Raw genomic sequence first — 15,043 nt, 5'->3', positions numbered from 1 at the left:
CATCAGTTCTGTCTTCACGGGGGCCTAGACTCCAGAATTCTGCTGTGGGACCAGGTGCACTTGCCAGTATCCCCTTACTGCAGGTATCCCCCCGAACCTGGAGAGTCCCATGGCTTCAGAGGAGCCACAAATGATGTACTCCCTCTCCCCCCAAAGCAGGCTTCACCTCGTATCGCCTCCGGCCTGGGCTGGACGTGGAGGGCAGACTTAGTGAGGCCTGCGGACGAGAGGGGCCTGGCTTGCATGGAGTAGTTTTACAAGTGGGGTACTTAGCCCCTTTTGTGTTATTTCAGAACAAGAAAAATTCCTCCTAACAGCCTGTTAATAATAATAACTACCTTTTAATTAAGCACCTACCACTGCCAGGATTCGTGCTAGCTAACCCCTTGACTATATTATTGTTGGTCCTTACACTGACTTTGTGCAACCAGTATTATCACTTCTACTTTTACTAAGGTTCAAAGAGGTTAAATAGCTTGCCCAAGACCTCACAACCAGTAAGTGGGTTTTGAACACACATCTGTCTGACCCCAAAGCAAGATTTGTAACTCCTAAATGTGACCGCTTCCGCAGGACTTGGCTTGGGGACAAAAGGGACTTGCTTGGGCTCTGCGGCCCTCCCTTGGCCTGTGTCTGGGAGAGTCAGGGATGCACCTCCCAGAAAGAGACCCCAGCGTTGCATCTAAAATGGACAAAGCAGCCTGTCCCAATGCAGTCTGGAGGTCCCTGTGGCCACTCTTTAGTCATACCCAGGACCTCCCCCAGTCAAGCCGACATCTTACCCCATCTCAACACTCTGGAAAGTAGGAAGCAGGAGCTCCACTCTCTCTTCCTCACCAGGAAAACCCAAGTAGCAGGAGGGTCCTGGCTTTGATCTTTAGGGAGCCAGGGATGAGCTCTCTGGCCGCACAGATCTGGGCCAGGGAAGGGGGCAGGAGGTGGGTGAGAAGAGCCAGAATGACAGTGTCCCAGTTGGACGGGGTTGAGCCTGGTGCCTGAGGGGCTGTGCGGGACAGTGGTTAAGAGCTTGTGCTGGACTGTTCCCCTTGGCCTCACGCTGGGGTTAATCCCTCGAGGAGCCATTCATCACCCCAGGAGAGGAATGCTGGCCAAGGAATTTCTTGCCAAGCCAACCACGGCTGATCTCTGGTTCCCGTGAAGGGCAGAGGGTGTGTCAGCCCGTTTAATCCTCAGGGTGTGTCAGCCCGTTTAATCCTCAGAATAATTCTAAGAAGCAAATACCCACATTCCCATTTTGCAGAAGAGAAAACTCGAGGCATAAACAGGCTATGTGACTTGCCCAAGGTCACACAGCTTATTCTGGGATTCAAGTCCAAGCAGCCTGATTCTAGAGTGCCTGCTCTTAACCACTGAACCATCCTGCCATCCCAGAGGCAGGGCAAGAGAGACTCAGAGGCTTTGGGGAGTTTCTGAGCCCAGGACTCCTCTCTGGCAGCAATGGGGAAGGGAATGCATACAGGCCTCAAAAGCCGGCTTTTTATGACTCCTTCTCTCCTAGTCTCTTCCTGCCACAAACTCTAAACACATTAGCTCCGGGCAAGCAACCAGTGGTTTTGGAACCTTCGCTCTATATCGCCCCTTCCAGGCTCATGCCGGGCTTACCCCTCCCGGTCTCTGTCTCCTCTTGGCGTTCCTCTCTCCCCTAGCTGACCTCCTTTCGATTCTCACTTACCTCCTTCCTTTCGCTCTCCCTTCGGAAGGCCGTTCAGCTAGCACTCATTAGCACATGTTAATGAGCATCAATTCATTTCTCAGTCACTCTGCAGGAGAGGAGAGAAAGTGGGGACAAGCTGCCACTCTGGGATAACGGGTGCACAAGGCAGGACAGGCCCCCGGGGCTCAGGCCACAAGGGAGAACGGGGAGGGAGGCCAGCTCCCAGCCTGGGGAGACCCGTCTGCTGTCCTGGGGACCGTACTCTCTGTAGCTGCTCCTGTTTTCTGACACCAACGCAGAACATTCCTAGTCGGCGACGGACCTTCTCTAGCCGCCGTTGGCCTAGGCAAATTCCCAGGATGTCCCTAGGTGGGCGTGGTTAAGACTAGTAGATGAGGATCTAGTTCCGCTACTCTCGGAACAAGGTCCAAAAGCCCCCAGAACCCGTCCAGGGTGAGGCAGGTACCCGGGCTGGAGAGAGGTACCCAAGGGAGCGCAAGACCCAAGACCCAAGGGACAGTGGAAGCCCCTCCTCCTCTCCCACCTGGATCCTCCCTGGGTGTCGCTGATTCCAGCCGCCCCCCAGTAAAGCCCTGAGGATGCCTGGCTTCTCCCCAAGACCGGGCCCCTATAAGGGGCCATGAGAGCGTGGGAAAAGAGTTGGGTTCAAATTCTAGCACAGCCCCTTATTTGCCGGGCAAGTCCTGTAGTCATTTGAAGTCTCAAGTCCCCTCATCGGAAAAGCAGTCCCTGTTCTTCTTGCGGTAGAAGGGTCAGAGACGAGAGGAGGCACGAGAGAGACCCAGTGAACCGCGAAGTCCAGCCGCTCAATACTTGTCAAACGTTATTATTACGATTGGTGGTGTTGCTTGTTACTACTGTTATTAGTGCAGCTGCTGGCAATAATACGCGGTGCTCAAGGCAGTCAGAAAGGCCAGGGCAGCCAGCCTCCCCTTGGTGCCGAAAAGCGCGTTTCCCTGGCCCGGCGGGGATGCGCGCGCCCCCTGCGCCCCCAGCGCCCCCCGCGCCCCCCGGCTGCTCAGCCGCCGCCCCACCGCCCCCCGGGCCGATTCCCTGGGCGCGCGCGCCCCCTGCCGGCGGCCGGTCGCGGGCGCAGCCTCCGGACTGTATATAAAGGCAGCGTGGCGCGCAGGACCTGGCCGAGTGCGCGAGCGGAGCCGGCGCACGGGGACAGCACTGTGCCGCCTGAGGTCTCTGAGCGGCTCGCCATGGCTGGCCCGCAGCAGCAGCCCCCTTACCTGCACCTGGCCGAGCTGACGGCGTCCCAGTTCCTGGAAATCTGGAAGCACTTTGACGCAGACGGTCAGTAAAGCTCCCAACTTCTGTACCCATTCGCCCCCAGGGGACCTGCGGCCGAGGGGAAGGGCACATTGCTGATGCTGGTAGGCGTACGTTTGCCCCAGGGGGTGTGTTGGCCACAAAGCCTGCTGAGGTCGGGATCTCGAGTTTGGGAGACGTCCTGCTGCGCTGGTGACAACTGTCAGTAACTTTTCTTCCCTGACATAGACGACAGAGAGCCCACTGGCTTTTGCAGCCTCATTCTGGGCAAGTTGGAGCTTTCCCAGAGAGGAGGCCTGAGCCGGCAAGGCTCATGATTCCCCCTGCCATCTTACCTGCCCCGCCTTTCTCTTCAAGGTAATATCCTGCCTTCAGCTGCTGCAGCCACAGGTCTCAAAAACCCACTCCTTTCTTTCGTCAGGTTCCCCTTCTGTTGAATACCAGGTTAGCTGCTGCCACTGTGCTGGGGCCTGGGGAAAGCTGGGGGATCTTGTCAGGAAATCCTTGGCCTCCCCAGACCTGTTTGCTGGGAGTAGGGGTGGAGAGTGGCATCAGGGCCCTGCACACCCCTGCTTGGGCTTCCTTTGCCCATTTTCCATCCCCTGTGGGCATGCGGGTCCCACCCACAGCAGCAGCAGGTATGGTGGGGACTAGATTGGGGTACCAGCCTGACAGATTCCCTCATGGTGATCATCCTAGGTGCTTGGGTGACTCCATCTCTGGGTGGGAGGAGGCACGATCTTAAATGCCTCAGTGACCAACCCTCTGCTCTGTGTGGTCTTGACATTGACTCACTCAAAAATCGAGGGCTAGACTGAATGGCCTTTGGAGTTGGCTCCCAGAGCAAGGATTCCAAGAGTCTGTGATGGTCTGACACAGGCATAAAGAGAGAGCCCCCTTTAGAGGCTTCTGACAGAGCTGGAGACTTTTTTCTCCACCACTCCAAAACAAATGAAGTGATCTGATTTCCCTCTCTGAGGTCCTGGCCGGGGTGGGCATCGAGAATGTTCTGGTGTCTCAGACTGTTGGCGGGGTGTTGGCTCAGGGTGTTTCTCCTGGGATGGAGAGTGAGGGGGATGGGAACCAGAGGGAGGATCAGGTGGGGCTCACTCTCTTCTGACCTTCTCCCGTCCTCACTTCGCTAGGGTGGCCGAGAAAGGTGGCCAAGCAGAGTGCTTGGGGAGGCAGGGGTTAATGTCTGGGGACACTAATGAGTGAAGTTTTGTTCCCTTGGAACCAACTGAGAAAGCTGGGGGGGGGGGGGAGGGGGCGTGCAGAGGACTGGGCATGTGACACCTGAATTAGGACCGTGACCTGCCTGTGAATTAATGAAGGAGGTGGGTAGATTGTTGAATCTGTAAAATGGGGCTAAGGAGGGGTTGTATTTCCAATCCTGGCTCATGCCGTAAAACTCCCTTGGGGAAAAGGGCTGAAGAAGATTGCAGCTCTTAGTATTCCAGATGACATGCATATTCCCCAAGGATGCTCCTGCCAGTTTATCTGCACCAGAGACTTGCGTGATTCAAGGAAAGTTACCAAGTGGCCAAGGTTATACCACCGGCCTCCTGCCAGATGAGTCAGCTGTAAACAGGACTCAGTTCTACTTTCCCCCTGTTCTCATGGGGACAACCAATAGCACTCTCGATAATCATGCAAATCCTCACATTTATCTGAGACTTTGTACTTTTCAAAACACAGTCACACCTTGAGTCCTGCACTGTGAGGCTGCTGGGCAGATCCTGACTCTCCTTGGGCAGATGGAGAAACAGACACCAGGAGTGACTTCTCCGAGGTTGTGTAGCAAGGTAGCGGTGGGGCCAGTCACTAGCCAGCACCTGTTGCCCCTCTCTGGTTTCTGGCACCTGCTTTCCCTCCACTCCCCGCAGAAGAGCCCCCAACCCGGCTCAGAGGTGATGGGCAGTCCCTTTAATCCCAGAAAGGAGTCCTTGGCGGGGCTAGAGCAGAGCTAGGCTAGAACTAAACCTAAGAGTCTTTAAAGACACCCAAAGCCTTTGCACCTCTGGCTCCTTCCTGCTCCGATGTGAAAGGGGAGCTAAATATGTGCTTCTTGCTTCCTTGTCCACCAGGCATCCCATTGCCCTCTCTGGTCACAGCCTCTGGGAAATCCCAAGGAGGGAACATGGACCTAACAGAGAAGGAAAGCAAGAAGATTAAAATGCCAGAGATGACACAGGGATGATATAGGAGAATGAGGATACAACTGAATTGGAATTCCATGAAGGGACCCAGAATTAGGCTTTGGGCGCCTTGCTCTGTACCTTCCCCACCCTTCCCCTCCCAAACCCCCAAAGGCTGCCGGGAGCTCACCATCTCTCCCCTGAGGCACTCTCTGCCCTATCTGGGTCTCCTTCTAACTAACTGGTGCTTCTGTTTTCATCTGGGTTTCTTCCCAACTCTAACAGTGCCCCTACCACTTGCAAACTTAAGGAGCCTTGGGAGGACTCCCCTTTGCAGCCCACTGCGTCCCTGGAGTGAGCTCGCTGGAGCCCAGAGTCACAGCCACCAGGGAGAAGGAGCCGCCGCCCCACCCCTCCTGGACTCCTGTAATAAACAGAGACCAGGAGATCATAGGAGAAGCTGGGTCTGGAGGAGAGTAGGGATGGGGGCGGGGGCTCTGACCCTAACTCAGCCCATTTCTTAACTGAGAGGAAGAGTGGTCCTCTTGGTGTCTGTGTCTGAAGAGTTAGGTTATTTTCAAAATTATTAGTAGCCTTGCAGTGGAGAAAGGAAGGAGCAGGTGTTTGGAGAGGGAGAAATTGGAACTCAGAGAGGCAAAGTTCTTTTCACAAGATCACACAGCAAAGTGGGAAGGTGGAGGACCCCAAATCCTGTCTCCTAGTCCCCAGTACCACCCCTGACTCTTCCCCAGTGGTCAGCCAAGGGTGGTGCGTTTGGGAGGGTTCCAATGTCATGCCTCAAAGGCAGAGGTGGGGAGGAGGCAGCCCAGCCCACCCTGTGAGCCGGGCAGGGGCTGGGCTCTTCCCTCCATGTTCTGAGTGACCCTCACAAGGCCTTCCATGTCTGAGTCCACTGTCCTATTGTTCCCTAGTCCCTTTTTTGTCAGGAACTATCTCACTGTGCAAAACCCAGGCAGCTGAGGGAATGCCCAGCTCAGAGCTCCCTCTGGCCTCTCCGTGGGGTTCTGACCACATGGGCCACCAGCTCCTCTTCTGCTGACAACCAGTAGGAGGGCCGTGAGGACCGAGCTGTGGCTCAGAAGAGAAACACCCTAGCCTCGGCCAGCCCTTTGGAAGCAACTGACAGTGTAGGGGTAAGATGGGTCTCTCCCAGAGCCAGCGAATGTTCGAGGGACCAAGCAGGGAATCCACTCACTGCAAGAATCCATCCTACGTAGATATACTCATACATGTGCAAAAGGTTGTATGACCGAGGGGTCTATACCAAGTTCTTTGGAATACTGAAAATTTGGGGAAAAGATGTGCCTCGCTAGGGAACAGAAAAATAAATTGTGCTCATCTTTACAGTAGGATACTATGCAACCAAGGAGAACAGGGTGGAGCTTTTGTACTGACATGGGAAAACGTCAAAAATGTATTATCAGGATTTAAGAAAGTTGTACAGAACACTATTATAGTGTGGGCCCATTTTTATTATTAATGAAGCATGTATGCTGGAAAATGGTAGAATATAACATAATAACAGTGGTTCTCTCTGCCGAGTGGATTAAGTAAAATTCAAAGACGTTTTCTTTTACTTTCTAAGTTAATTTCTACAGTGTTTGAAAATTTTACAAGAGCATGTGTTTTTCTTATGTAATCAGCAAGACAATGAAGATATAAAAAGAAAATAATTTTATGGATACCTCCCCCTCTTCCCAAAAGAGACATATATATCTATCTATCTACCTAGCTGCAGGTGTGGGAATGTGCCTAGACTCTTCTGGGTGTGTGTCTGCCTCCAGATGGTCTTGGGGATGCGGAGAGCCTCTCCCAGGGACTGAGCCTTGTTCCTCATCTGTGTGGGCCCCCAGGACTTTGCAAATTAGTGACAGGACCACAAAGAGCTGAGGAAGGCCCTGCCCTGCCTTCCCTCCTCTGTCATCCTACACCTGATGGTAGTAACAGAAGTGTCCTCCAAACTCACCCGGCACGGCGGACACAGAGCCCAGGCAGGCTCTCCCAGTGCTGGCTTCTGTCCCTGGTGTGGGGAGGAAGAGGAGAGCTAAGCGACAGCGCCTCTCAGAGGTGCGGAGAGGCCTGGGCGGCTTGCCCTGGGACACTAAATGAAGGCTCTCGGGATACCAGGAGGAAGACATACCCAAACAGGGTTACAAAATATCTGGTATATATTAAGTATTTACACAAATACTGCAGTGTTTACCATGCAATATAACTGTGCTATTCATAAGCTAATTACAGGGTTTATAAAAATGATTGCTTCTTGGCGCATTCAAGGCGGGGCGGTGGCGGGTCTGGTCCGGGGAGTCAAGGTCGGAGTTGTCTGAGGGAGGATGTCTTTCAACCCTGACGCTGCATCTCTGTGAGATCTTTCTCATTTGGGCATGATGTCAGGATTTGGGGGACTTTAGGAGCAGCCTCCTAGGACTGAGTTGCTCTACCCAGCCTCTGCTTTCACCCCCCAAATCCCCACTTGTTTCGCTGCCCGCGCCTTTGGCGTGGAGTGTCCACAATGTGCCAGCCCTGCGCTGGGCACCCTCTGTGCGGATCTCATGCCCCAGCGCCCTGCCTCCTGGAGGGAGATTGCGCCAGCCAGTGGAGGCAGCTATGTCTGAGGAGAGCTGGGTTCCCCCGGGGAGGTGCCACGGGGACGTGTTTTCGCAAACAAGCCCTTCAGCCTGCCTCGCCCGGGCAGCCACCCGCCCCGCGATGGCACATCCCTGCCCTGCTGGCCTTGTTTATCCCCTCCAGACTTCAGGGGTTTCACTAGCTGAGCCCCTAGGGAGGGTTTCCAGGGCTCAGGAGACCCTCGGGGAAATCGCCTCCAGTACCCAGGGAGTTGGCATTAATAGAGCAGACGTGAGGCTCTCCAACACAGCGCCTCTCCCGTGCTGGCTCTGGCCGCCCTCCTGGCCAGTTGCATCATGCACCCGCCTTTGCCCAGCCAGTCCCATCTGCGGCCTCTGGCCCCCGCCCTCTCCCCCTCCTCTTTGGCTCTCTGCTGTCTCCCCTCCTCTCTCGCCCAATCTGCCCCATCCTTCTGGCCTCCCCCACGCCTGGGAATCGGCCCAGCATCGGGCTGCCAGCTGTCCACAGGTTCAGGGGACCCAGCCCAGCTCCAGAGCCACTGTTCCAGAAGCAGCACAACCTAGAAACACAGATTAAAAGTCGTGAATGCACACTCATCCAGTGGCTGTTTGCACTGGGTTTTTCCTCCCCAGGAACCACTGGGAGAAGTGTGTGCATGTGCATGTGTGTGTATGTATGTGTGTGTGCATATGGGTATGACTGACAAAGAGAGAAACCAAGACAAAGACAGATATGAACAGAGGTTGTCCCAGGGATGAATAGCAGGAAATCAGGCTAGTCCAGGCCCTCTGTTAGCTGAGTGACTGTATGTCCTTCCCCCTTGAACTCCTCTCTAACACGGGGTGGAGAGTGTCCGTCTGGCAGAGTACTGAACACCGGATGGGGCGGGGAATGGAAAGCTCTTGGTAAATGGTGTGCACCATGCAAAGTAATATTAACCTTGGGGCAGAGCCTGAAGATGCCAATTTCCTGCCTTAAAGGGTGGCATTTGACTTTCCCAGAGGGTGCTCAGACTAGAGGGTAGAGCGCTGTTTGCTTTGCCATAAACTGGAACTCCGGACAGACAGCCAGGTGACCTGGCCTCACGAACACTTTCTTGTGCACCTTAAAGGAAGTCTGAACCTGCGTCACTCCGCTCCTGGATTCTCGCTAACACTTACACCTGAAATTTACACAACGTTATAGGTCAATAGGACCACAATAAAATAGTTTAAAAAACAAACAAACAAACACAGCTTTCTGGCCTCACTCCCAAAGACTCTGATTCAGTAGGACTAGTGTGCGGCTGGGGGATTGGCATTTCCAGCAGCCTCCCGGGCGCTGCAGCTGCTGCTTCAGACCACGCTTTGAGCAGTGCTGGTCTAGGCTCCTCTAGTCTTTAGAGGGGCTGTCACTTGTTAAGATGAGACCCAGATCTACCATCTCAGGGCTCACGCCAGCCCCCCACCTCAACCTGGAATGGAAAGCCAAAGCCGTGTGGTTTCTAAGAAGAAGATGCTAACCTTGCTAGCTTCAAAGATAAGTATCTTTGAGCCATTTCTGGCTTTTATTTTTAATCAACTTTTTTTTTTTTAAATCTAATAGACTTTTTCAGAATGGTTTTAGGTTTACAGAAAATTGAGCAGAAGTGTGTTCCCATATACCCCTCTCCCTCACTCAGCTTCCCCTATTATTAGCATCTGGTGTGAGTGTGGTGCATTTGTTACAACTGACGAACCAGTGGTGATACATTCTTATTAACTAAAGTTCATAATTGGCATTGGGGTTCACTCTTTTTTTTTTTTGAGGAAGATTAGCCCTGAGCTAACTACTGCCAATCCTCCTCTTTTTGCTGAGGAAGACTGGCCCTGAGCTAACATCCATGCCCATCTTCCTCTACTTTATACGTGGGACGCCTACCACAGCATGGCTTTTGCCAAGCGGTGCCATGTCCGCACCTGGGATCTGAACCGGCAAACCCTGGGCCGCCGAGAAGCAGAACGTGCAAACTTAACCCCTGCGCCACCGGGCCGGCCCCCGGGTTCACTCTTGGTGTAGCACAGTTCCGTGGTTTTAACAAATGCATAGTGTCATATCTCCATCATTACAGTAGCATACAGAATAGTTCCCCCACCCTAAACATACCCTGTGCTCCTTTCTCCCCCAACCCCCACCCCTGGCAACCATTGACAAAAAATAGGAAATAGACGAAGATTTGTAATCCATAGGATTGGGTGTTAATTTTAGACTTTCTAAATCCTTTCCTCCTTCGTCCCTTTCTTCACACCTTTGGATCTGAGCCCCTAAGAGTTTCTCCACTAGAGAACATTCTAAAGGAGTGGTTCTCAAATGTCTATGTTCCTACATTGTTAAAATGCAGATTCTGGTTCAGCAGGTGTGGGCTGGGGCCTGGGATGCTGCATTTCTACAAGCTCCCGGGTGATTCCAACGCTACTGTTCCACAGACCACACTTTGAACAGCAGGCCCACGTTCACAGACTGACTAAATTAGAACCTCCATTTAATAAGCTCCCCAGGTAATTGCTGCCCACCTTAAAATTGAAGACATGCTGCTCTAAAGATGTTCTTATCGCTGACTGTACGTTAGAATCCCCTGGAGAGCTTTGAAAATATGCCCACAAGAATTCCCCGCCCTGTCAATTAAATCAAAAGTGCTGAGGGTGAGGCCCAAGCAGTGGTGTTGTTTTAAAAGCTCCCCAGGTGACCCTAATACGCAGCCTGGGCTGCGAACTGGTGCTCCAAAGATAGCAGTCCTGCTGGAACTCTGGGCCGAAGGGTTTTCACCTATGGAATTGTTCAGAAGACCTTAGGAGCACAGAGTATAAAAATGATGCTTTCCATTTATGTGAGATTTTACATTTTCCAGAACGCTTTTGCAGCATTACTAGGTACGGCTGTCACAATGGCTCTATGAAGTAGAAAGGGCATAAACAGTTATACTCATTTTAGAGATAAAGAAATTGAGGTTCAGAGAGATTGACTTGTTCAACGTCGCATGGACAGTCACAGAGCTGGTGGTAGAATTATACCTCTTACTCAGGTTCCTCTTACCTGGTCAACTTTTAGAAAATCTGTGCACACAAATCTCAGGGCCCCTTACAACTGTGGGGCAGAGCATCTTTTGGTCAAGGCTTTCCAAGTGTCTGTGATCAGTTTAATTGTAAAGAAGTGTTGTCTCACTTTAAATTTGGGGAGAGCAAGGCACAGTGGTGGTGAAGAATGGCAGTGAGAGAGAATAAGGAAGGATGCAGGGTCCTTGGCTCCCACCCAGCCCCCTCTCCCTAATGTTCACTGGGTGTGGTTTGATAAGGAGGTAAGGAGTGATGGTTGCCATGGTAACCACATCTTCACTGATGCTCATCCACGTGAGATTTGCTTGGCGGCCAGTCACCCCACCTCCCTGTATGAGGGTCATGGAAACAGCTCTGTCCATGCTGAAGTCCTCCCTCAAAGGATGTCAGCCAACCTGTCCTCTACCCCAGCCAGGGACAATAGATGCATCCTGGGTGATGGATGGGGAGTAGCTCAGAGGGAAACCAAGTAGCCAAGGCCTTTCCCCCAGTGATGGAGGATGCCCCTTCTGGGCCCCGTAGCCCCTGCCTGCCTACCTGATCTTTGCTCCTGACCCTCTGCCTTCAGCTGGTTGGTTTCAGCCATTCTTGTCTGGCTGCCTCACCCCAGGAGACCATCGAATGCTCTTGAGGAACAGGCTCACGTCTAGGACTTGGCTATTGCTCCCTCAGCTCCAGGTACAAAGTTGAACTGTTGTTCAGTTAAAAAAATAAAGACTTGTCAAATTGAACCACTTGTCTGTCCCTTTGTTGGGGCAGGGGACAGAGAGGGAGGTGGTGTTGGAATTCCTAGCATGGCAGGCTCGAGGACACGCCACTGCCTAGCACCCAGCCAGCACAAAGCAGATGCTCAGTAAATGCTGAGTGAATGAATGGAGCCTAGATCAGGAATTAGGACTCCCCAGTTCTGGTCCTGCCTCGCTGTGTGATCCTGAGCAAGTTGCTTACCTTCTCTGTGCCTCAGTTTCTTCTGTCACAAGGAGAGAATTCTACTGTGCAATGTTGTGATCCTGTGTGTCTGAAAGGATTGTGACCACTTGGAGGACAGGAGCTAGCTCTTATGCATCGTCATATCTCCCACGGCAACCCACATGGGGCCTTACACATAGTGAGGCCTCAAATTATCTGCCAAAGAAAAGAAAGAAGGTGAAAGTGCTTTGAAAAATTAAAAGTGTTATATTTGTGAGGAGGTATTGATGTTTGGAAGTATCCACACTTTCCTGCTGGGCAAGGCATTGGCTGATCGTCTGGTTCTTGAGGTTGTTAAACCACCTTGAACCTTTCTAGAACAAGGTGAAGTAAAAATAAATACATTTATTCTTTGTAAGTTTCAGAGAAATCCCGAGGAAAAGGTGGGTCCCATAGGTCTGCCCTTTTCTACTTTTCCTCTTTTGGTTCAGATTGCTCGATGGGGCTTGGCTCCATGCTGGCCTTGCCTGCTTTGCCCTCCCTCTGCATCTCCAAACCATCCCAGCCTGAAGCAAGCAGCCCAAGGCCAACATGTTCCCTGGTGTGGGCAGCAGGCAGAAACACCCACCGTGGTGGTAATGACCGCTGGCATTTTTGAGGCTCACTACGGGCCAGCGCTTTATGTGTGTTATCATCGCTGCATTTAATCTTCACTGCAGCTGTATGAAGAAGACATTATCATTATCCCCATTTTATAGGCGAAGAAACTGAAGTTCAGACAGGTGACATCCCAGAGCGAATCCGTGAGTGTGATAAAGGCAGGGGAAGAACCAGGTGTTGCTGCCCCGACAAGAAGGGCCAGTAATCTGCCGACACCCTGCACTGCAGTGAAGGAGCTGGAGAAGAAATGGCAGGGCAGCCCCGTGCAAAGCAGGCCCAACAGTGATGGTTAGGGGGGACTGTCTTCAGAGCTGAGTGGCAGCTGTTCTTTGAAACACATCCTGCTGCGCTGTCGGGCTGGCCGCCCAAGTTCATTGCAGCCACCTCCTGATACAGTCACGAAACAGACACACACGCACTCATCACGTGTCAGCCCAGGCCTGGCTCGGGGCCCACCTCTGAGCCTCCGCTTCATGGAATCCCAATGCGTGCTCACAGTACGAGCTCCAAGTCCCCGCTCCAACCCCAGCCTCGGGCTTCCGGAAGCTGCACCTGGGCCCAGAGCTGAGCTCAGCCTCCTGCCTAAGAAATGGCAGAATAGCCAGATACCGCAAGGAGTGACCAGGGAGAGAAAAATCACTCGTTTCTTCAGCTAGGGGGCAAGATCAACTACATGACTGCCTTTTGGCCTGGAAACCTCTTCCCACCAGCACCCGCCAACTCCACCTAGCCTTGCAAGCCCTTAGGCACACACTGTGAAACTCCAACTCTCCCAAGAAGCTTTGCAGAACATCCTAGGAGAAATTTGACCACTCTAGCTTAGGGCCAAAAAAAAGATCTCAAGTCTTGCCCCTATTACAAGCACATCTTTTGCTTGCAGACGAGAATACCTAGTAATTTATCTCAAGTGATTCTCTTCATACAGTATTTATTGTGGCATCTTCTCCACGAGAGGGCACCTCTAAGGTTATTTATTCGGAATCTAAATTCTTAGGGGGAGAGGCTGGGACTCACACATACCCTGCCCTCACACCCCCTCAGCCCCCCAGGGCCAGGGTAAATACTTCTTTTTTATTTTCTTTGTTTAGTTTGTAATTCCGTTTGCCCTCGAAGCAAGCCACGGTCTCCCCTTCCTGTTCAAGTTGAAGGTTGTCTGTAGGAACCTTGCTCAATGCTTTAGATCAGATTTAGAACCTCACTTTAGGCCAGTGGTTTCCAAACCCTGCTTGTACATGGAAATCACCTGGGGAGCTTTAAAAATAAATCACGATGCTTAGTTCACACCCCAAACCAATTACGTCAGAATGTCTGGGCGTGGGAGCCAGACATCCATATTTTTTAAAGATCCCAGGATGGTCTGGTTTGCCGCAGTGTGGGGAGCCTTGCCTGAGGCCTGTCTGACCTCCCCCCCACAAATGCCTCCTCCCGCCACAGCAGAGACCAGTGACTGTCGCGGTGGACTCAGTTCAGCCTGGTCTCTAGGCCAGCTGGGTTCAAGGGTTGAGAACCTCAAGGACCTCTCACTTTTCATGTTATCTTGCAAGTTTGGCATTGCCTTTGGGCTCTGGTCCTATAACTGCACTTTTCACCCAGGTTCATTCCCATCTTAGAGGCAGGTTTGTTGAATTGAACTCAAATTATAGCAACATTTACGGTGCACTTGTAATGGGCTGGGTTTTACGTACAAAATCCCCGTTTAATTAAAGTAACCCATTTTGCAGATGAGACGGGTTAAATAACTTTCCCAAAGTCGTTCAGTGGGTGACTGCAGCAGAACCAGGGTTTGTCTGCCTCCACCGACCTCAGAGTCCCGCCTTCGTTACCGTGTCGTGGGTTGCCTCCCCTGTGCTTCGTCCCTGTGACCCACTCTCTCGGGTGCCCCACCCGTGGGATAGATGCCCTGCCCTCCTCTTTCCACCCCTCCCTTCCGTGTCAGTTTCTTGGAGCTGCCGTGACAAACTACCAGATACTGGGTGGGCTTAAAACAACAGAAATTTATTCTCTCACAGTTCTGGAGGCCGGAAGGCCAAGGTGTCGGCAGGATTGGTTCCAGGCTCTGAGGGGCAACGTGTTCCGTGTCTTCGTCCTGGCTCCTAGTGGTTGCCAGCAATCCATGGCGCTCCTTAGCTTGGAGATGCGTCACTCCAATCTCTGCCTCTGTCTTCACATGGCCTTCTTCCCTGTGTATCTCTCTGTGTCTTCACATGGCCTTCTTATAAGGACACCAGTCGTTGGATTTAGGGCCCACCCTAATCTAGTGTGACCTCATCTTAACTAATTACATCTGCAAAGACCCTATTTCCAAATAAGGTCACATTCTGAGGTTCTAGGTGAACGTGGATTTTGGGGGGACATTCTTCAACTCAGTGCACCCTCCTACGCCAGACCCCCAAGTTCTGCCTCTGACCCCATTCACCTGTTGACCAGGGTCTGCCACCTGCTGACAAGCCTTGATGCTGATGACCTGTTGTCCCCTGTCAGATCCCCAGCTCCCACTGCTCGCCCAGCTGGCGAAGGACAGCTCCCAGCTCCTGCCCACCTCTGCCAGCATGGCCCAGATGCTGGTCCCTGCCAGTGTTCTCTGACTACCACATGTATACCCCAAAGACACACCGTTATTGACCTCGGATCTCTACAGTTGCAAATGCCCTGAGGGCAGGACCTACATCCCTAACAGTCCA

The 15,043-nt window shown here is 52.5% G+C and overlaps 1 protein-coding gene across 1 annotated transcript in view; it reads left to right on the top strand.

Annotated features, from left to right (window-relative positions):
- The first annotated feature begins 2,780 nt into the window (after positions 1-2,780).
- CALB2 (calbindin 2) overlaps positions 2,781-15,043 on the top strand; it is a 29,420-nt gene continuing 17,157 nt past the window's right edge. The window contains exon 1 of the mRNA XM_008521357.2: positions 2,781-2,998. Coding sequence (XP_008519579.2) covers positions 2,905-2,998 — 94 coding nt within the window. The 5' untranslated portion in view covers positions 2,781-2,904. The remainder of the gene's footprint in view (positions 2,999-15,043) is intronic.

Source organism: Equus przewalskii, chromosome 3 (genome assembly GCF_037783145.1).
Source record: "Equus przewalskii isolate Varuska chromosome 3, EquPr2, whole genome shotgun sequence".
Lineage (NCBI taxonomy): Eukaryota > Metazoa > Chordata > Mammalia > Perissodactyla > Equidae > Equus > Equus przewalskii.
The sequence above is the reverse complement of the archived record's forward strand: the minus strand, read 5'-3'. Positions and strand labels throughout refer to the sequence as shown.